The following is a 23,127-nucleotide window of genomic DNA, read 5'->3' on the forward strand; positions in this document are numbered from 1 at the left end:
CTGCGCACACGCCCGGGAGGATTAAAGCCAGATGTGGCGGCCGGGCGACACCGAGCGCTCAGAGGCCGGGACCGGAGACCCAGACGCCGCTCCAGACCCCGCGGGGACGGTAAATGAAGCGGGGGAGATCTCACGAGAAAGATACAGGCTGCGAGACGGAGCCCCTAAATGACAGCCGGGCGGGCCTCTGGCGGGGGGCTCGGCCGCGCGGGGGCGCCCGGTGGACGGCGCGCAGCACCGGTGGCCAATGGCTGGCGGGGTCGCGGGCGGGGCCGGACGCGGGGGCCGCAGCGCTCTAGCGGCGGGGCGGAGCCGCGCGGGGAGGCGGGGCGCCCGGCAGCAGCGGCGGCGGCCACAGCAGCCTCCGCGGCGGCCGCGGCAGGACTGGCAGCGCCGGCGGCGGTTGAGGGGCTCGAGGCGGCGGCGGCGGCGGCGGCGCGCGGGCAGCTTCGAGGTGGTGTGCAGGGCGGCTGCGCGGAGGGCGCGGGATTGAGGGGCGGCCCCGGGTCGCGGGAGATCCACCTGCTGGTAACGGAGCAGCCTGCGCCGCGGCCCGGCCTGGAGCTCGTGCGACTCCGGCTGCTGCGGGGCCGGCTCGGGGCGCGGGCGGACCGGGCCTCGGGGCGGGGCGCGGGCCGGGCCGCCCTGGGTTCGCCGTCAGCCCCGCTCCGCCGCCGCAGCCCCGGGGTGCTGCGCGCTCTCGGGGTGACCGGCCGGGCGCCTGGTGCGTTCTCGGCGCTCCTAGGCGCGGCGGGGCTTGTCGCCTTTGGGGCAAAGTGGAGGAAAGTGGGGGTTTGGGGATGCAGAGGGGGAGAGAGAGTTGCCCGCAGGACCTGCTGCCCCAGGGCGCACGCCTGTCCCGGAGTCGGCGGCGTCCCGGGGCCGCGGGGCAGGTGCGGCGGGGGCGAGGCGGCCCGGGCGCAGGGTCTGGGGCTGCTGCCGGGTCGGCGAAGCGTACACAGTCCTGGCGAATTTTCCTACAAAGTCAAGACCCGCCGGTCCTCTGTGCAAGCGCACCCCCATCCCCAGGCCTCAGTTCCGCCTTAACGAGGAAGCTGCAAGTGGGACCCTCGGGTTGGGGCCAGGTGATTCCACTGAGTGTACCCGGTGACAGCGGGAAGGCGTGTTTTATGAGCTGGCAGTCAGACCACTCGCGCGCCCGCTTTTTATTTCTCGCAGCGTGCGTTTCTCTGGAGCCCGTTCATTGCTTACAATCCGAATTGCGAAATATAAGCAGGCGCAGTGCATGTTTTCAGTGCTTTCCATATATTTTGCTGTTGTGCTTTTGCTGTCGGACGACTTCTGATAAAATAGAATGACAACGTCGTTCGTTAGAATTTAGAATCTAAATTTAGAAGTGAATAATATGCGTTTAGTGGTTTATGTTTCTTTTTCTGAATGTTTTTTAAAAAAAGTTCCATTAACAGGTTATCCTAACAAAGGTTTCTTTAGCCCACACGTGTAAATCTGAAAACGCACAGGACGATGAAATTATGTAAGCTGTATTGACGAAAAATAGAAATCCTTTTATAAACGTAAAACCAATGAATTTTAACATGATTGCGGTGTATAAAGTTGTAGGGCTTACATCCCGGATTTCATGATGGTGCCTTTTCTTCAGGCATCTCTGTCCTGCCTGTGGGATGATAATTAAGCCATATGTTAAGTGTTTTCGGCCATAGAATATATTGACTATTTCAGAGAACACTTTAAAATCCAACAAAGGTTATGTATCTAATAATAACATAAAGGACTGCAGCCCTTAAAGGACTGTTAATAAAACAGATTTTTCAGTGTGAGATCTGGAGTTGAAAGTTCCATACAGCTTTGTCAGGATGGAGAAGATGACCAGTAACTTAAGCCACTGCCTTTTTTGTTGTTAAGAATTCAGATGTGTTAAGTGATAGTCACAGGGAGTGACAAGGTGTTAGACTGAAATTTTTACAAATGTGGACAGTGATGAAAAATATGTGTTACTTCTTCTCTTGCTTTAGGTAGTCAGTCAATCCAAAGGGCTCTTGGCTGTCCAGCCTCACCTCTCCTGTTTTGAGAGCATGGGGATCATTGGTTTTACTCTTGTTCTGTGCAGTTAAACTTCATTAGTGTGCAAACCCTAATTAAAAATGTATGATGACATTCTTCCTGAGTAAAATGCTCTTGTATTTCTCTTGCAGAATTTCAGGTCTTATTTGTTGGCAGAGTTCATTATAAGTATTTTCTTCAAACCAGAGATTAATTACTTCCTGGATCCAATATTTAATATTCCTTATGTTTTTCCCGTTACCAATACCATATCTATAGTCTACTTTGATTATAGCGTTCATTCACTTTTACTTGTCTCTCTACCCATTTATACTGAATTTTATGGGATTTATTTGTATTTAATAAAACTATGTTTCAAAATATCCTTTATTTTCTGATTCTCTGCTTCTCTACTTCCCCGTGATTATTGACTGAATGTCTACTCTAATAACCTGTATACTTTTAGTTCTTTTACCAAAGGACAGAATCCTTCTTGAAGTAAGGTAGGGCTAAGGATATAGCAACAGAAAGTTACATGAATTTTTATATGATGCCACAACAGGATTAAAATTCCAAGTTACATAATTCACTGAGTTATCCCTTCTCTTTTTATAATCAGAATTCATTATCGAGTGCTTATTGATATAAGACAATATATTAGGCACTTTATGGAAATGAGTTGAAATTCTAGAATTTCACCATGAAGACTGTTGACATGGATATGTTAGAAGGTGAATAACTTTGGTTTTAGAAAATTATCATAACTTGAACGTGAGAATATCTTTGGAGTTCTTTGTTTGCGGAGAGTAAGGGGAGGGGAGTTCAGTGCTTCTAGAATATTATACCACAGAGCTGCTGGCCAAGGAGGATCAACAGGCTGCCTGGGTGTGAGTGTGGGGGGGGGGAGGGCCTAGCCCAGGGTACAGGAAGTGAGAAATTCGTTTCAAGTTTTAAGTTGAAACTTTGAAATTTCCTGTGAATTTTGCAGTTTATTCTATAATGGATCCATACTGGTTGTAGAGTATAATTATTTTTTTAAATTCACACTTAATCTGTTGGGTAAAGGTAACACCCCGGGATGATTCTCTGGTGTACCCTGAGACTTGGAATATCCCTGGTGCTTCTAGGGGCCCCGGTGCAGGTGGCCTAGTTTGAGAGGCAAAGGGTGGGAGATGAGGACTTGGACTTTGGAGTCATGCAAATTAGGGTTCTGTCTCTGGGTTCATTTTTTTGTGTGTAAGATAGGGTCAGCAATGCCTGCCTCACGGGAGTTGAAGATTGAAGATTTAGAACGTGTGAGGGACACATAGAAAACCCTCAATGAGTTGTAGTGTCTGTCATTCTTACTGTTAATCCTGTGCCCTAGTGGTATCTTTTTTCACTAGTGGAGGTTTCTAGCAACATCACTTTTACAAACCAGCTGAGATGGTAGTTTCTGAATTGCCTACAAATGGCCGCTTTAATCAACTGCCCTCTTCGCCATAGGGAATTGTCCCTTGGGCTTCCCAGGCCTTTTTGGAGGTGCATTAACTCACCCCACTGGAGTGTCACTTAGTGGATTGCCAAGTGCATCTCATGGTCCCCCTGTGGCCAGCAGGAATCAATGCACATCTTGTCGTGCCTGATATGCCCTGAGGGAATGAGACCGGCTGTGTACAGAGCCGCCTGAACCAGTGACTGGCTGCAGGTTTTTGATATGGTTTTATTTTTTAATACAGTTAACATTTATTGAGAACCTATTAGGTGCTAGGTGACTATGCTTAAGTACTTCTCAGGACATGATTTCATTCTCTTTTCTGAACTTTGCTAGATGGGAGGTGATCTCCAGATTTTTTTCAGCTTTGCTAGATGGGAGGTGATCTCCAGGTTTCCTGAGTTAAAACAATGCTAAGTGATTAGTCCTGGGTCCTATGGTATCCTGGTTGGATTGCCGCATTTTCTAAATGCTGAAATAGTCCCAGTTTACACCCGGGGAGTAGGTTAATCGTTGGAAAAATGACATTTATTTTACAATGATGATCAATAGCAATCATAACTGTAATCTTTTTGTTATTTATGAGAACAGGAGGGTCCAGGACAGGTAGTTTTCTCATGTTACGGATGAACCACAAAGCCAAGATAAGTGACATGCCTGAAGTCCCGCAAGCAGTGATGGAGCTGGATCTAGGACCTAGGGCTTTTGACCCTTGTAGGTTGTAGTCTGTCAGTTTTCTTTAAAAAATTTAAAACATTAACTATTATTGTGCAACAGGAGGATTGCAGAGAGGGAAGGTGATGTTACTCAGGAACCATTATGTGATCATTAGAGTTCTCAGCTTGGAATCTGTGGCTTATTATTTAATGAGCCCCACCACTTCCCCCTTTAAATAAGTAACCATAACTTTGTTTCCACAGGCAAAACAAAACCAATGAGGAGGGAGTACAGTTGGAAGCTTTTTTCCCTGGAGAAGAACCATATCATTCTAGTGTATTAAATGTCATTTGGATATGGGAGTAACCTTTACAGATACAGTTCAGCCCAGCCAAAAATCTGTTTATAACAGTGACTGATAAATGAAGAAACTAATATTTTGCATCACTGAGCAAGTTTTTCTTTCTCTCTTCCCCCTGAATAGGAAGAAAGAAGCCTGCAGCATCCACCTATGAAGACCGTGCAGACAGTCCTGAATAGTAATTGTGGGTGGCGTGGCTGCCAGGCTGCTTCTGCGGAGCATCTGAAATGAACCTCTCCTATTGATTGTTTTGATTGGCCCGGAGCCAGGAGTACTGGCTTCACCTGACTTCAGGATAAAAAGAAAACGGTCTTGGTTATCATCCTAAACATATGAACCAGTGTGATGGTGAAATGAGATGAGGCTCCGAAATGGAACTGTAGCCACTGTTTTAGCATTTATCACGTCGTTCCTTACTTTATCTTGGTATACTACGTGGCAAAATGGGAAAGGTAAGGAAAACATCTCCAAAAATGTGCATGGCATGTAGTAGGTGTTTTGCTTTGTCAACGGTTCGTAGATGCTTGAGTTAAATGCCCCTACAAGCTGCATGTTGCATGTTATCTGCTGGCGGCCTGCCAGTTTCTTTCTGACACAAAAATGAGGCAGTATTCTTGGACGGAGGAGACAGAATTTCTCATTTGAATGGGGTTTGTTTTGGTTTTGATTTCTTGTAATTGCACTTGGAGAAACATGCTCATCAGTGGTTTATATTATAAATGGCAGCCAAGTCGAGTAACAAAGACTTCTGTTTGGGCATTTTATTTTTTATTATTAAACATCATAAATGTTTAATAATCTTCCTTGTACCGGATGTTGTATAAAACGCGTCAAAGGACAATCGGCGCCTTCATGAAATTTACATGCTGATTATACGAATGATTTGGTGCTGTGTAGTTAATGATTTAACCAGCATGTGTTGACAGATTGCTCTTTAGGCAAGACTATTTTTGAAGTAAGTGAGGAGAAATTCTGATATGAAAATTTTAAAAGTTTAAAAATTAATTTTGTTTAGACTATCAAACTGTGTTTCTAAGGAAGGTTGTCTGTTTAGTGATTGGAAGTATATTCAGGGCTAATGCATTTCTTTGCTTTTTTTGAAGAGGAAATATTTACAGTAAATTCCTACCCCTACTTTTTACCTGTCTCCTTTCCTTATATTAATCTAGGGAATATTGATGGCAAGAAGAATGGAGGTGAGTATTGTATTTGGTTTGTTAGAGTCAAGGTAGACTAGTAGTTGTCACCTGGTTATTGGAAGGTGGTGTTGCTGGCATTATTTTATTGACTTGTATGAAAGTAACTGAAAAGATGTGTTCACGACTTAATTTTTCTCTGGTGTGTGTATTGATATGTATATATCTGTGTGAGTATATGTGTATATATGAAATAAGTTGATATAAGTGGGAAAACGTGTTCTGTGCTTTGAGCAAGTATAGTATTGGTATTGTTTTTCTCTTTTTCTCTGAGTTGGACTCTAATTTCGGAAGGAACTGTTTGGGGAAAATGAATGAAATACTTTCTGAAGACCTTTCTTCTTTGCAGACTAATATATATATATTTTAGATTTCATTCTTTAATCGTGCCAAAGGGAGAAGACTTACTTAAGAAGAACTTAGCGTAGTTAATCAAACTATTGCTTGTCCCTGACGTGAACAGAACAGATGACTGGCCTTAAAAGTCTACTTAGGAAATAAGAGTAAATGACCCTAAGAAGAGTATATGGATTTTTTTCTTATCAGGAAACTTATCTATTCAGAGAGTTATAGTAACAGAAACTTGACCCTTTTTGCGGTGTCTTATTTAAAGGATTAAAACTTTTGGAATCTCCATTCCTTTTATCTTGTTCCATATGTAAAGCTATTATAAGCATTATTTTTTTGTGTGTTAAGTGGTGTTTAGAATCAAAATTAATTTCAAAACATATAACGATCCTTTCACCATGTAGTATTAGAGATACACACAAAAAGCCTCTTCTCTTTGATTATCACTCTTCGAACAGTCTGTAGTCCTTCTGTGCATACTTTTCTGCTCTGTTTTGTCTGCTTAGTGTTTTGTCCGGACTCTTTCAGGTGTCAGCAGAGGTCTCCCGTCGTGCTTCTGTAAAACCCTCTGTGCTTTAATGCCAGCGTTTATGTAACCACTCTGACCGCTGAGCATTCGGATTCCTTCTAGATCATTCTGGCAGTCAGCCTGGATTTTCCAGAGCCAGCCTCATTTCAGATCTTTAATTCTTACATACTCATAAACCACGTGCTCTGCTTTTTATATTGAAAGCATGGTTTCTGTAATCACCGATGTTTCTGGACTCATAATTTTTATTTTTCACTCATTCATTGGTCCCTTTCATGTACCTGTCCTGTGCCTAGCACTGTGTTATATGCTGTGAATATGAAAAGGAAGAAGACACTTCACACCTTTGGGAAGCTCAAGGACTAGTAGGGGGAAGATGCAAGTAAAAAAATGTGATACCGTCAGATAGGCTAAGATAGAAGCAGTAACAGAGTGCTGTGGTTGTGCTGTTATAAGCATATTATGTGTTATATGTTGTCTCATTTAATCCTCATAATGACCTCGGGAGGTATTATTACGCCCTTTCTATACATGAGGAAACCAAGGCAGAGTGGTAGAGAAACTTGTCAAGATCATACATTAAGGGGAAGAGTGAAGTTTAAACTCAGTAAAGCTGGTTCAGAGATTATGCTCCTAGCTATTGGTCTACTGCCCAGAAGAGCAGAGACCAGGCAGAATAGGGGACAGTAGGCATGTCAGGTGGAGGAGGCTGCTGTGCATCCATGAACTTTCTGCAAGGGTGTAGAGCATTCGTGCTTTGGAATTACGAGATGCTCATTGTGATTGGCACGTAGGATTCCAGGACTGTCCCAGGGTTTAGCTGGTAATCCCAGTGCAGTTCCTATCATATTTGTTATAGGTCTTCATTTACTACTTGGAAGAATACATGAGCTGGTCCATGGGATTGGCGTAAGTTGAGGAGGATGTCAGGAACCCAACCAGGAAAGCTGGAGTTCAGTCCAGGGTACAGGTTTCTGCAGGGTATACAGGATTCTCACATAAAAATTAGGCAGAATTCCAACTGTGTGGAAAGCACAGGTTGAGAAAGTTGTAAGCAGGTGTGAGAGTGGGACAAGGGTAGTTACATGTCTTACTTGTGTGTGTGTGTGTGTGTGTGTGTGTGTGTGTGTGTGTGTGTGTGTGGAGTGGGGGGAGGGTTCTCCTAATGGACTTCCTAGTTTGGTCAGGCACAATCCAGAAACTGGGCAACACCAAGCAAGCAATCTTAGATGCCTGTCCTTAGGGACATCTAACATTCATGTACGTGTTTCTGTGTGGACACGTGTTTTCTTTTCTCTTGGTTATTTACCGAGGAGTGGAATTGCCAGGTCATGTGGTAACTCTGTATTTAATCATCTGAGGAGCTGCCAGACTGTTTTCCAAAGTAGCTGGACCATTAGCATTTCTTCCAGCAGGGTATGAAGGTTACCATTTCTTTGCATTCTTGATGACACATGTTATCTGGCTTTTTGATTCCACTCATCCTGGTAGTAGTGAAGTAGTATATCATTGTGCTTTTTATTTGTATTTCTAATAATGTTTAGCATCTTTTTATGTACTTATTAGCCATTTGTATATCTTCTTTGGAAAAAATGTCTATTCAGGTTCTTTGCCTATTTAAAAAGAATTTTTTAACTATTAAGTTGTAAGAGTTCTTTATATATTCTAAGGCAAAAATACAGTAAGGGTAGTTGGATCAACCACCTATATACCTAGTATGAAGGTTAAAAGACAAAACTAGTAAAATCATATAACTATAAATAAAAATTAATAAATACACATATACACACACAATAATTAATTAAGGGATACACAAAATAAAAATATGTTAAAGATGGCATCAAAAACATAAAATGAGGGGGTGGCATAAAAATGTAGTGCTTTTAGAACCTGCTCAAACTTAAATGACCATCAACTTAAAATAGATAGCTGTATACATATGTTGTTATAGAAGAACCTCATGGTAACTACAAACCAAAACCTGATAATAGACACTAAAAATAAAGAGGAAGGAATACAAACATAATATTGAAGAAAGTAGTCAAATCAGAAGGGAAGAGAGCAAGAGAAGAAGAGAGGAACAGAGAAGACCAATAAAAATAACCAGGGAAAAAAATTAACAAAATGGCAGTAAGTACATACCTGTCAGTAATTTCTTTAAATGTAAATGGACTACACATTTCATCCAAAAGACATAGGGTGGCTGAATAGATAGAAAGGCAAGACTCATATATACACTGCTTATTAAGAGACTCACTTTAGATCTAAAGACACACATAGACTGAAAGTGAGGGGATGGAAAAAGGTATTCCATGTAAATGGAAATAGAAAGAAAGCTGGGACAGCTTTTTATTTAAGCATACTTAAATTAAACTTTAAAACAAAGACTGTAACTAGAGCAAAGAAGGACATCACATAATGATAAGGGGATCAATCCAACAAGAAGATATAACACTTGTAAACATGTATGTACCCAACATAGGAGCACCTAAATACATAAAGCAAATATTAACAGACATAAAGGGAGAAATTGACAGTAATACAATAATAGGGAACTTTAACACTCCACTTACATCAGTGGATAGATCATCCAGACGGAGAATCAATAAGGAAACACTGGCATTAAATGGCACATTAGACCAGATGGACTAAATAAATATATATAGGACTTTCAACCCCAAAAGAGCAGAATACACATTCTGTTCAAGTGTGCTTGTAATATTCTGCAGGATAGATCACATGCTAGGCCACAAAAAACGTCTCAGTAAATTTAGGAAGATTGAAATCATATTAAGCATCTTTTCTGACCACTGCATATGAGACTCGAAATCAACTACAAGAAATAAAGACTGGAAAAATAACAAATAGGTGGAGTCTAAACAACATGCTGTAAATATGTAATGGGTCATTGAAGAAATAAAAGGGAATAAAAGTATACTTTGAGACAAATGAAGATAGAAACACAGCATTCCAAGATTTATGGGACACAGCCAAGGCACTTCTAAGAGGGAAGTATACAGCCGTACAGGCTTACCTTGAGAAATGATAAAAATCTCAAACAATCTAACCTTACATGTAAAGGAACTAGAAAAAGGGGAACAAAGCCCAAAGTTAGTACAAGTAAGGAACTAATAAGAGTGGAAATAAATGAAGTAGAGATGAAAAAAGCAATGGAAAAGATCAATGAAACTAAGAACTGGTCCTTTGAAAAGATAAACAAAATTGTTAAACCTTTAGCCAGACTCATCAAGAATAAAAGAGGGCCCAAATAAATGAAATGAAAAATGAAAGAGAAGTTACAACTGATACCGCAGAAATACAAAATATAAGAGATTACTATGACAATTTGTACGTCAACAAATTGGACAACCTAGAAATAATGGATAAATTCCTAGAAACATACAGTGTTCCAAAACTGAATCAGGAAGAAATAGAAAATCTGAGCAGACTGATTACCAGTAATGAGATTAAATCAGTAATTTAAAAAAACTCCCAAAGAACAGGACCAGATAGCTTCACAGGTAACAGGAGCCTTTAGCTCCTTGAAGAATGGAGTCTTTTTTTTTTTTTTTAGTAAATCCTACAGCTTGGCTTGGGTTGTTATTCTTTTTTAAAATTTATTTATTTATTTGTTTATGGCTGTGTTGTGTCTTTGTTTCTGTGCGAGGGCTTTCTCTAGTTGCGGCAAGCGGGGGCCACTCTTCATCACGGTGCGCGGGCCTCTCACTATCGTGGCCTCTCTTGTTGCAGAGCAGGCTCCAGACGCGCAGGCTCAGCAGTTGTGGCTCACGGGCCTAGTTGCTCCGTGGCATGTGGGATCCTCCCAGACCAGGGCTTGGACCCGTGTCCCCTGCATTAGCAGGCAGATTCTCAACCACTGCGCCACCAGGGAAGCCCAAGAATGGAGTCTTAATGGACTAATTTCTGTGTGGTATCAGCACTTCTTGTTCCTCTCAGTGGACAGTGCAAGGAAGTGTGTGTGTTTATACACACACCTGTGTATATATCCATCTGTATATATTAAAAAGAAAACCCACCGTGAGTTCATACTGGTCCCTCTGATTTTAATCCAGTGCTATAGTGTTCATTCTAGTCTAGTCTGGACATTTCCCTGTGTCCGTAAAAAACATGGCTGTTAGTATCCCAATATAGTAATTATTTGCTCAATCTCAGTGTATACATACATACAGTCTCCTGGTAGAGATGTTAACTTAAGCATACTTTATTAGCATCTTCTCATTAGAAGACCACCTAGAGTTTTCTTCCTCTGAAATGAGGGATCTAGTCTAGGACTGTGATCATTTTAGGACAGATCATTCTTTTCTTACTCAGTTTCTTTGTGAGACCATTGTTCTGATCATCGCCCCCTCCCCCCATTCTTGTAATACTTCTTACTTTGTTCGAAAACCCTTGGGCTTACACAGAACTACCCCCCCCCCCCATTTCTTGGTATACACAGATATCTATACTTTATAAGGAGACATGCTTATTAGAGGAAACAAACACTGAATTATATTGACAGTCTTCTACTTACTGAAATTAACAAAAAAGTACCCATATACTTTACCTCTTTTTTTTGCATTCCAACCTTTCTCCGAATATTTTCCTCTTTTTAGTAGTATTTCCAAAATACATTTATATCCACTTAATATAATTTTTTTTCTTCCAGTGTCCATATTGTCACAACTTGTCTACAGGAGGTCCTTTTAAAAAGGCTATTGTCTTTACCTCTTTAGAACTCTCCCTGACATCTTTGGAAGCATCCGTGCTTTCTTAATTCTATTTCCATGCTTGCAGACATGTCCTGATTGTTTTCCCCCCTATCAGAAGATGTGGAATTAGTTATGCCTTAAGAGTCCTAGTTCCTTTCGGTAGGAATTATATTAGAGACCAAAATTTTGGTGCCTGTGACACTCCATGATGGACAGGCGTTGCTGTTGTTCTTAGGAAATGGTCATTGGTTGGTTTTTCCAATTTAACCCATCATGGTGCTGTACCCTACTTTCCTTTCTTTATGAGGTTTTATTGATCACTAAGACTTTGTCCTGTGTTGATGAGCTCCAGCTCTCTAAAGAGGCATTCCAATATGATTGCAGTTTTGTAGGACAACTGGGCAGCCTGGGACTTGTTACTTAAAGGAGAATGTGAAGTGGGATAGGAAAAGTTTGCCTACAGGTTTCTCTCTTTCTTCACATGGTGGCAAATGGCCAGATGTTACTTGAATTTACCTCTTTGTTAGTACTGGCAGGCTTCAGTGTAGAGAAACTTTTGTTGGCACCTTGATTGCTATTTCAAAGTACTAAAAAAATTTTTTTTTAAAAATTTCTTCACAAATCCTGTGTGTGAGTTATGGAAAAAGGAGATAAATGTTTCAGGAAATGTAATGTTCCTAAACTGGATGTCTGGTGCCTTGCAGCCATGATAGAGTTTTCCCTGGTACCATGTTGTTCTTTCATTAAGTCAGTGGAGGTTAAGTTTAAAAACCTGACCTTCAAGATTTGTGTTTTTTTTTGTTGCCTCTCCTAATTTGAATTTAGCTCAAGTTGTCTCTTTTGTAACTCTGCAGCATTCCTTCGAATCTTTTATCTGTTCCTATTTTCCCCCATTTCACTTTCAGTCAGTGGTAAGGTCCTATTAGTTTGCAGACAATTTTGCAGAGAGATAATAAGACTGGTTAGACCTCTGTTATTACTGTATACTGCTGCTGTTTCAGGAGAAATACGCCTGTAGTTTCAAAGAAGATAAGCATAGGGTTGGTATTTGGGGATGGTGAAGAATACCATTTGATGGTCTCATTCAGTCCTCACAACAGCTCTAGGGAAATAGATGAGTATTAAGTCCCTGTTTGAAGACACTAAGGCAATTAGTAAATTGCTTCATCCCACTCTGTTACCTGACTGGAGAACGATAGAGTGCAAGGTCTAAGCCCAGGTGTGTCTGATGCCCAGGTGTGTCTGATGCCCTGGCTTGGACTATCTGAAGCAGACTGCCCACTGCAGTAGAAAACAGGGTTTCCATAGAGGGGCTTCTGGAAGTCCCATTTTGTTGGTCACCAAATGTGGCTTCTTCATATACTTTTTCTAAAACAGTATTTTCTTTGATAGTATTTAATCATGTTCTAGCCCTATGCATTTATTTTGCAGTTTTTTTTAAGTATGAGGTTTCCTTTTTTTTTTTTTTTTTTTTGCGGTACGTGGGCCTCTCACTGTTGTGGCCTCTCCCGTTGCGGAGCACAGGCTCTGGACGCGTGGGCTCAGCGGCTATGGCTCACGGGCCCAGCCGCTCCGCGGCATGTAGGATCTTCCCGGACCGGGGCACGAACCCGTGTCCCCTGTGTCGGCAGGCGGACTCTCAACCACTGCGCCACACCAGGGAAGCCCCTGAGGTTTCCATTTTTAAGAAATTTAGAGAAAAAAATCCAGTTCAATTTGATTCTTTTTAGATTAGCAGTTCACCCTGTCATTAGTTAAAGGATACTTAGGTCATGCAAATAATCTGTTGCAAAATTCCCTTTAAATTGAAGTATCTGTGTTATTGGTTGCTGATATTTCTGGAAGAAATGCGTGTTGACGAGAGTGATGATGGTGGGATTTTGTTTTGTCACAGAGTAACAACCGTTAAAGTGTCTTTCTAGCAACATGTTGCCATAGTTTAAGGTGGATATAACCTTTTCTTTTCCCCAGATACAATTACACAGAATCTTAAACTTTCAGAGTTTAGGTTTATTGCTCTGATGCAGAGGACGACACATAAATCTAGAGGCTTTTGATTAAAATAAAGCGCATCATCAATGACTATATCAAATTTAGTATGTTTCCTTTTATTATGGACCTAAAAAGCAGACTCTTTATTGTCAGTGTGTGAACTCAAAGAACCTTGACATTGAGTAAATCACAGAGGAGGATGTCATAGTCTTGACTTCCATATTTTGGTCTATAACAGAGTTGATTAAGGTCAACCTAAGGCAGCTGGCAAAAAGAATTTATGGGTAGTTAGAAAATATAGGTTTCCAGTGTGGAACTTAAGTTACTTTGGAACCATTTTCAGTGACTGAGTTATAATGAAGGTCAGGTGTATCATGGAATGTGTGAAATTTTTGACTTCTAACAGATGTTTAAATATTTGGATTAAGTCGTGGAGAAGGTCCAGAAAGAACTCCAGAGACTACACATGACCAGCCTTGCTCTGGCAGAGTTGGACTTGATTCCTTTTTAGAAGTGAAAGGCAAGGTGAATGTAGAGGTTATTAAACTCTTAAGATGCTGTTGATAGTTTTCTTTTCCTGAGGAATAATGGCAGTATTATCATTGGGGGAAAATAAGATCCTAGAGATCTTGGTTCTCTTAGAGCTTGTGCTTGGATTTTGGAAAAGTCACTTTAGCTTTCTGGCTTTGTTTGTTTCGGGTTTGGGTTTTTGGTTTTTGTTTTTCTTTTTGCCTCTCATTTCACTGTTAATGATCATGGAGAAATTTTAAAGATTGGGTGAAGTGCTTGAAGGCAACGTGTAGGCAAACAGTTTTTTTGTTTTGTGGGGTTATTTTTCCGCTAAGGACGAAAAGATGGATCTGCAAATTACAGAGCTTGATGTTTGGGGACAGACTTTAGTTGCGTACTTTGAGAGCATGAATATTTATAAAAAGAAGCAGTGATTGCTGGCAGCCAGCAAAAATGAACCAGGATTGAGTCTAGACAGTGAGCCTCTTAAAGCACAAAGACCGTGTCCCCACCCTGCCCGACCCCATATTTTAAAATTTCAAAGTATACAGAAAAATATAATGAATAATATAGAAGTATTCCCCCTAGATTTTCATATTTATTTCCAGTCTTTTCATTTTTAATAAATGAAGCATGGCAGATTTCCCTAAAATCTTTCACCCATTTTTCATCTCTGCCCCCTACCTTGACTGAGGCAAACCATATCATGTCTGTGTGCTCTTCTAGTCCACTTTTTATACATTGATTTATGTATATAAGTATCCAGAAACTGTATGTATGTACATGTATGTATCGTTTTTTGTGTTTTAAAACATTTAAATCATATTGTGCTCTGTTACAACAGTACTATGCAAGTATTCTACATGTATAACAACATCTTGTCTTTTTTTAAAAAAACATTTATTTATTTATTTATTTTTGGCTGCTTTGGGTCTTTGTTACTGCACACAGGCTTTCTCTAGCTGCAGAGAGCGGGGGCCACTTTTTGATGTGGTGCGCGGGCTTCCCATTGCGGTGGCTTCTCTTTGTTGCTGAGCACGAGCTCTAGGTGCACAGGCTTCAGTAGTTGTGGCTCACGAGCTCTAGAGCACAGGCTCAGTAGTTGTGGTGCATGGGCTTAGTTGCTCAGCAGCATGTGGGATCTTCCTGGACCAGAGCTGGAACCCGTGTCCCCTGCATTGGCAGGCGGACTCCCAACCACTGTGCCACCAGGGAAGTCCCTCGTCTTTTTTTTTTTTTTTTTTTTTTTTTTGCGGTACGCGGGCCTCCCACTGTTGTGGCCTCTCCCGCCGTGGAGCACAGGCTCTGGACACGCAGGCCCAGCGGCCATGGCTCACAGGCCCAGCCTTTCCGTGGCATCTTCCCGGACCAGGGCACGAACCCGTGTCCCCCGCATCGGCAGGCGGACTCCCAACCACTGCGCCACCAGGGAAGCCCGTCTTTTTTTTTTAATCACATCATTTCAGTGTTTCTGAGGTCCCTCCACATCCTGGAGGTCCCTACTTCATCATTTTCGCAGTTGTCACTCTATGGCCACTTTTTTTTTTTTTTTTTTTGTGGTATGCGGGCCTCTCACTGTCGTGGCCTCTCCCGTTGCGGAGCACAGGCTCCGGATGCGCAGGCTCAGTGGCCATGGCTCACGGGCCCAGCCGCTCCGTGGCATGTGGGATCTTCCCGGACCGGGGCACGAACCCGTGTCCCCTGCATAAGCAGGTGGACTCTCAACCACTGCGCCACCAGGGAAGCCCTATAGATAATATTTTTAATGGACATCATTTATTTCCTCAACAGTTAGGGTGATCATATAATTTATTGTCCAGACTGGGGCACTAGAGAACAATTATTGTTACTAGTAACAGTTAGGCTGGGATAACAGTTGTAAACTGGAACTGTCCCTAAGCAAAGGTAAGTTTGTAGTCAGCCTATTAAAGAAGGGAAGGACAATGGTAGAATATGACTGGCCATGTAAGGACAGAACAGGGAAACTGATTTAGTTGTGATGGGAAGTGAAGCTCTCAGCGATCAGAATCATTATGAGCCCGTGTACCTGAGAGTGTGTGATCCAGGGCTCTAATCAAACAGCACGTGGAACCAGCCCATGGCTGCAATTAATTCCTTAAGAAGGAAGTGTAAACAGGGAGGAGGGGGAAATGTTCCCCAGGTGGTGGCAAGCTTCTGCTGAAGCAGTAATGAAAGGAGGTTACCTTTTAGTGTGTTGATTGTGATCTAGAAGGTTAATCACCCCTCTTCTCAAGGGAAATAAGCATTGCCCTTTCTGACCTGATTGGAAGAAAGAGTAAAGATAACTTGGGTTTCCTTATCAGAAAACTAAGAGATAAGGTAGAAATAGGACACTACGGACATCCCCCTGTCACCTTCTTTAAGGGAAGTTCCTTCCTGCGTGTGGACTATGCCTCTTGTGTTCTTTTGATAAACTGGCCAGAAGTTAATATGCAAACTATAGGGGAGTATTTGAACAAGGCCAGCCCCTCCGCCCCGCCCCATGAGTCTTACTGCTTACACTGCTTGGTGATGAATTCTATCTTGAAGGAAATGTACTAACCCCAGTGATAGGATATTGGTGCTTTATTGCCATGGTGCTCTTTGGTTTGTAAGTAGCTTTCTTCAGATTGCTCCTTTTTCTCTCTTCAGCTCAGTTAATTTATTCATTCACCTTATGCTTATTGAGCATGTACAAGGAACTGTTCCACGAGGCACTGGCAGTATAGTGGTCAACAAGGTAGGTGACATCCTTGCTGTCATAGAGCCTGTTTATCCAGATCTTCACTGGGGAGGGGGGTTACACAGTAATAGCTGAGCAACTGAACAGCGTAGATGATTTAATGAATATTGACAGTAAAACACGCTAATGCGATGGGCAGTGACAGAAGGGGGAATGAGGGCTGTTTAGATACAGGTAGTCAGAGAAGGCCTCTCGGAGGAGGTGACAGTTGAATGGAGGCCTAAGTGATAAGAAGCCAGAGAAGTAGGGCCAGAAGTAGAAACAGGAAGTACAAAAGTCAAGGGTGAGCTCTTTCCAAAGGCATGTTGAAAGAGCATAAGGAAGAATCAGTGTGGGTTAAGCATAGTGAGAGGAAGGAGGTGTCGGGAGTATGGTAGAGATGGTGTCGTGAGTTCTGTGATAAACGTGAGGTGCTCAGGCCAGAGGTAGAAACGTGCATGTTGTTGGCATATTGAGGAAACTGAGAGTCATGGGAATGGACAAGAAGAATCACTTGAGGGAAGTGTTTGCAGACGGAGACGCTGAGAGGTTGTGTAAGGTGAGGACAGACCGATTTTATGTACAATTTTTAAGTTTCTCATCCTGACATCTCAGGGGTCTCCAGGATCTAGCTCATCTTCAGCTTTTAAGTTATCACCATCCGAATACTTAATATTAACTGAAAATTGTTGGCCATCTTTACTCTTGCGGATGTTCCTCTCCTAATCCTCTTTGCCACAGCTTTATCTGTTCCATAGGTTCTGGCTTAAATGACTCAGCAGTCCGACAATCTCTAGCTGTCCCTTTGACCCTCATGGTACCTCCCTGCCAGTGTGTCAACTCATGACCTGATCTCAGAACTCAGTACAGAAGTGCCCTCAGCCTCCTAGCAGTGTCTCCCAGGGCATTGCCTCTTGGTACCTCTTTACTCTCCTCTTCCCAATGCGCTCAGTTCCCCCTGAATTCCACCATGATGACTCTTTCATGTTTGTTTCTTCTGGTCCCCCTGTGAAGCAGAGTGGATCTTCGAGTTCTGTTTCCTAGGCGCTTCAATTAAAGCAGTATTACTGCTGTATGTTTATGTGTTGTGTGCTTTTAACTTAAGTAAAAATTTTTATTAAAGTGAAATATGCTCATAGCTAGAAAAAGTTTTTTGATAACACTGAAAGGTGATATTGAAAGGATAACATCCAGCTTCATCTCTTTGTACTCTCCTAGTCTGTCCTCAAACGAGCTATATTCAGTTCTTTTGGCTGTTCTTTTTGGCATTTCCATATTTATAAATTATATGTGTGTATGTATACTACTCTTCCTTGATTTTGTTTTCACTTTTAGACATCATCTATGGACTTCCTCTTTTTTTTTTTTTTTTTTCCGGTACGCGGGCCTCTCACCATTGTGGCCTCTCCCGTTGCGGAGCACAGGCTCCGGACGCGCAGGCTCAGCGGCCATGGCTCACGGGCACAGCCGCTCCGTGGCATGTGGGATCTTCCCGGACGGGGTCACGAACCCGATGTCCCCTGCATTGGCAGGCGGACTCACAACCACTGCGCCACCAGGGAAGCCCTATGGACTTCCTCTTGTAGATGAAAAGTTAGCTCTTATTCCCTCTTTCCTTCTCATTCTTCCAATATAATAGTGACATCACAATTTTTAGCTAAATCGTGACTCCATATTTACATTATTGCGATTGAGTGAATACATCTTACTTCTGAGCCAAGTATTGTACTTGTACCTTTCCTTTATTGTACAACTTTTTGTTTCCCTGGTATTAGCAGTTCTCATTCTGGTATAATTTTCTGCATGCCTGTTCTATTCCGGTTTGTTCTCTATGCCATATGTCTATTAGTAGTTCTCTCCAAATGCTTTCATACACCAGATAACTTATCAGTTTTATTTTCTTCCCAGCTGTTTCCTTCCTGAAGCTCTGTGTCCTTCTCCAGTCTGGACTGGTCACACTCGACCTCTGCAGAGCTGTCTTCTGGGTCTGCAGTTGCCATTATCCCAGGAGTTCCCTTTGTCTCCCTCTTGGGAGTGTTTTCCAGATCCCAAGTTTTTCTCTTTCTTGGCTTTTTTCCTTTGCATGTTCTCCAGCAGCTTCCTGAATAGGTACATGTTTGAATATTTTAAAATCCTTGTTTTGGGACTTCCCTAGAAGTCCAGTGCTTAAGACTTTGCCTTCCAATGTAGGGGCTGCAGGTATGATCGCTGGTCAGAGAGCTAAGATCCCATGTGCCTTGTGACCAACAAACCAAAACATAAAACAGAAGCAATATTATAACAACTTCAATGAAGACTTTAAAAATGATCCACATCAAAAAAATCTTCAAAAAAAAAAATCCTAGTTTCACACTTCACTAATGGCTGGGTAAAGAATTTTAAGTTGAAAATTATGTTTCCTCTGAATTTTTAAGAAATGCTTTCACTGTCTTCTAGCAGCCAGTGTGGCTATTCAGTTCCATATTCTTGGTATAATACCTGTTCCCTCTACCCCTTTAGAAACCTTTAAAATGTATTTTATCTTCCTCTCTCTCTTTCTCCCTTTCCTCCTCTCCCTCCCTTCCTCCCCCTCCTCCTCCCCCCTCCTTCTTCTTTATTGTACTGGCTAGAAACTCCAGTGTAACATCAAATAAAAATGACATGAGTGGACATCCTTGCTTTGTTCCCATTAAGTATATGATGTGAATTATAGAGCTTTTAAAATCATAAATGAGTTGGACTTTGTCAAATGCTTTTTAATGCATCTATTGAAAATCATGTTTTTTAATCCTTTATTCTATTACTGTGGTATATTAAATGATTTATGATGTTGAACCAACCATGCATTCATTGCCATCTGAGCCTGGGTTTTTTTCTTTGGGAGGATTTTTTGAAAAGAACTAACTTTTGGCTTTATTGATTTTTTTTTTCCCAATGGTTTAAGTTGGGGAGAACTGACCTCGTGAAATACCTGTTTCGATCTTCTTTGATTTCTTTCAGCAGAGTTTTGTAGTTTTCTGTATATAGATCTTGGATATATTTTGTTAGGTTTATACCTAAGTATTTTATTTCGGGGAGTGCTAATGTACATGGTATTGTGTTCTCAATTTTAAATTCCAGTTGTTGCTGGTATATAGGAAAGCAGTTTGTTTCTGTATATTAACCTTGTATCTTGAAACTTCTCTGTAACCACTTATTAGTTCCAGGAGTTTTTTTATTGACCTTTGGGATTTTCTACATGGACAGTTGTTATTTGCAAACAAAGACAGTTTCCTTTCTTTCTTCTTGATCTGTATATGTAATTTTAATTTCCTTTTCCTGTTTTATTTCAGTATGATGTTGGATAGGAGTGGTGAGAGCAGACATCTTTGCCTTTTTCCTGATCTTAGTGGGAAAGCATCTAGTGTCTCACGGTTAAGTGCAGTGTTAGCTGTAGGTTTTTTGTAGATGTTCTTGATCAAGTTGAGGAAGTTCCCCTCTATTCCTAGTCTGTGGAAAGCCATTGATTTTTTCCACATATTTTCTCTCTCCTCCCCCTCTGGGTGTAGTTGGTGATAGCTTATACTCTAAGGCTCTGTTCGTTTTCGTCAATCTTTTTCTTTCTGTTCTTCAGATTGGATAATTTCTACTCCTCTAACTTCAAGTTCACTGATTCTTTCTTTTGCCACCAGAAATCTGCTGTTGAGCCCCTACAGTGAATTTTTCATTTTAGTTACTGTTCAGCTCTAGACTTTCCATTTTGTTTTATAGTTTATAAATTTATAATTTATATTCATTGTATCAGTTTCATCACAGTGTCCTTCAATTCATCAAATGTGGTTTTATTTAATTCTTTGATAGTAGCTGTTTTGAAATCTTCATCTCCTAAATCCAACAATTGGGAACGCTCAGAGACATTGCCGTTGACTGCTTGTAAATTTTTTTCCCCTGGAGTACGGGTCACTTTCTTTTTTCTTCGCATGTCTTGTAAATTTGTGTTGACTACTATATATTTTAGATAGTATAGTGATGCCAACTCTAGATTCTTACTTTTTACCCTTGAAGTTGTGGTGGTGGTTTTGTTGGCTCATTTGTTTGGGAACTTGACTGAATCTCTGGAGTCTGTCTCTCCCACAGTGTGTGACTACTGATGCCCTACACTTTTGTTTTGGTTTGTTTATATTTTTAAGCCTGGTTTCCTCGAGGGGTTGCACCTGTGCCTGCACAGCATCGTGCTCAGCCACAGGTTGTTCAGAGGTTGTAGTTAAGCCCTTGGAGCAGTAAGGCTCCCTTCCCTGCTGGTGATGCATGTGGACAGTGGAGCAGTCGTACCTGAGGCTTTCCTCTCCTCTGGCCTCGTTCGGTTCCTCTTTGTGAGGGCTTGGGTTCTGTCGGCCGGGCATCTGTGGGTGGCCTGGGCCCTCTCCGGTATCTGCTGTGCATGCTCGTAGCTCCCAGTCAACCTGGGAGATGTGAAGAGCCTTTTAAGCCCCTGTAGCTGTCTGAGTCTCTGGAACTCCCTGTTAAGTCTCTGGCTAGTCTGCAATGCCCAAGTCCATTGCTCACCCCAAACAGAACAGCATCCTCAGGCTCACACAGCTGCCGGCCCTCCCTGTGCGTTTGCCTCGCACTTTGCCCAGCAACGCTCCAAATCAAATGAGTCCCCTCCGAGAATCTGCTGGTGTCAAGGCCTGTCTCTGCCTTGTTGAATGTCTGAAATGGTGGAGCTGGGGAGGCAAGAGGGCAGCTACTGGCAAGAAAGTCACAGACTACCCTGTTCTTACCCGAAGTGCAGCTGTTTTCATGAATAACACTTCTCAGTTTGCTGTATGTCTTTGGTTGATTTCCAGAGCACTGAAATGGTGGGGTTTTTCTTTTCCCCTCTTTTGTCCAGCTTTATAGTTGCTTTTCAGAGAAAGGATTTGTGGGCCTCCTCAAACTTTTAGGCCAGTCGTTAGAAGTTCCCTGAGCAGTTTTAAAATGTTCCCTCAGGTGATTCGGACACTCAGCCAGCGTTGAGAACCGGAATACCTAGGATTCTTCAAGCTCTAAATACTTACACACAAAATCGTAGCATAGCAAAGTTTTTACCATATTGAATTTCTAAAAGAAAGAAGCCTTTAATATCTGCGGTTTTATAAAGAAAGGCCTAATTTTAATATAGTACCTAAAGAGGGGCTACAGTATAAACCTATTTTCTGCCAAGTTGGCCAGCAGCCTCTCTTGTTTTATATATTAAAGTTGGTAGATTTGGCCCTTGGGCTTGCTATGGTATTATTTCATGTTCAGCTTGGTTGGCCAGCATCCATTTCCTAAAACAGTTTCCTAATCTAATTTTTCCAGGTTGGAAAGCTTCTTAAGCAGTACATGTGCTCTGCTCAGAGACTGTCTGGAATCTATGCTTGATGTATTCTTAACTCTGAAAGGGTATTATTCATGGCTGACGTATTAGCGGAGACAAAATTGAGAACATTAGCTAACTGAATTTTTTGTGCTGCTTTAGAAATACTGCCAGTCAGATTTTAGGTATATGAGTAATTGTCCAGCCCTAGACTCCATTATTTAATGAAGTACATGGATAAAGGTGCACTGGACCCTTTAACCAGTAGTGGAAAAGAATAGCATAAAAAAAAGATTAGTAGATTAGTCTTACTTAATAAAATGTAAATGCGTGGAAATCTTAAAGTGCTAATCAATGGCATCTAGCAGTTAGAGCAATGTTAACAGTTTTGTTTATTTTCTTTCATTTTTCTGGACTAGTGGTTCTCAAAGTTTGGTCCAAGGATCCGTGAGGATTCCTGAGACCCTTTTGGGAGGTTCATAAAGTTAAGACTGTTTTTATAATAACACTGATATGTTACTTGGTTATTTCCCTTTTTCACTCTTGTAAGAAATAACAGAGCCAGATTTGAGAATTCAGCCGTATTATTAAGCCAGACATTTTACTAAGCCAGTAAATTTCACTCTATTACATGTTTTGTTTTAGAAAATAAAGTTATTTTTTGATAAAATGTGTTTTTCATGTTAACACGTAATGGGTTACAATTCACATAAATGAAAGGTCTTTAGGGTCCTTTAATTGTGAAGGGGTTCTGAGACCAAAACGTTTGAGAACTACTGTATTAAATACAAATAAAACATAATTGACATATTGTGCATGTTGTATAATGTACATTTTTGCTTAATATACCGCAGATGTTTCCCATGTCCTGATTTTTAGTGGGTCCATAATGTTCCATTGTATAATTAGCATCTTTCGCTTAATCTTAACTAATGCTGTGACAAATTTTGTACACATCATTGATCAGTTTCTTATGAGTTTTTTTTTTAATTTAAGAGGATTTGCCTTAGTTCACTGGCATCACTGCTAATTACCTGGCATTCTACAAGGCATTGGCAGTTAGAGGAAAATACCTAAATAGGATTCCTGCTGTAAAGAAAAGAGTTAACAGCAGATCTGAGATTGCTTATCATTAGAAAGGTCTGCTTGCAAGATTGGCCCTTGGCTGGCTTCTGGGAACCTGGCTGGTAAACACTGACATAAAACTTTCCCCACATGACAGAGGCTCACTGTGCCTAAACTATTTGTACAAGCTGTTTGGTCTGGAATTTTGGTATGTGCTAGGCAGAGGCTGCCTGCATGACC

The 23,127-nt window shown here is 41.6% G+C and overlaps 1 protein-coding gene across 2 annotated transcripts in view; it reads left to right on the top strand.

The window, feature by feature from the left end:
• Positions 1–351: 351 nt before the first annotated feature.
• Positions 352–23,127, top strand: part of MGAT4A (alpha-1,3-mannosyl-glycoprotein 4-beta-N-acetylglucosaminyltransferase A) — a 112,221-nt gene continuing 89,445 nt past the window's right edge. For both annotated transcript variants that reach the window (XM_022599136.2, XM_022599137.2), the window contains exons 1-2: positions 352–454; positions 4,638–4,966. In XM_022599136.2, the coding sequence (XP_022454844.1) occupies positions 4,873–4,966 (94 nt within the window). In that variant the 5' untranslated portion in view covers positions 352–454; positions 4,638–4,872. The remainder of the gene's footprint in view (positions 455–4,637; positions 4,967–23,127) is intronic.

Source organism: Delphinapterus leucas, chromosome 13 (assembly GCF_059928025.1).
Source record: "Delphinapterus leucas isolate spDelLeu-1000000601 "Yukka" chromosome 13, BTC_Dleu_Yukka2, whole genome shotgun sequence".
Lineage (NCBI taxonomy): Eukaryota > Metazoa > Chordata > Mammalia > Artiodactyla > Monodontidae > Delphinapterus > Delphinapterus leucas.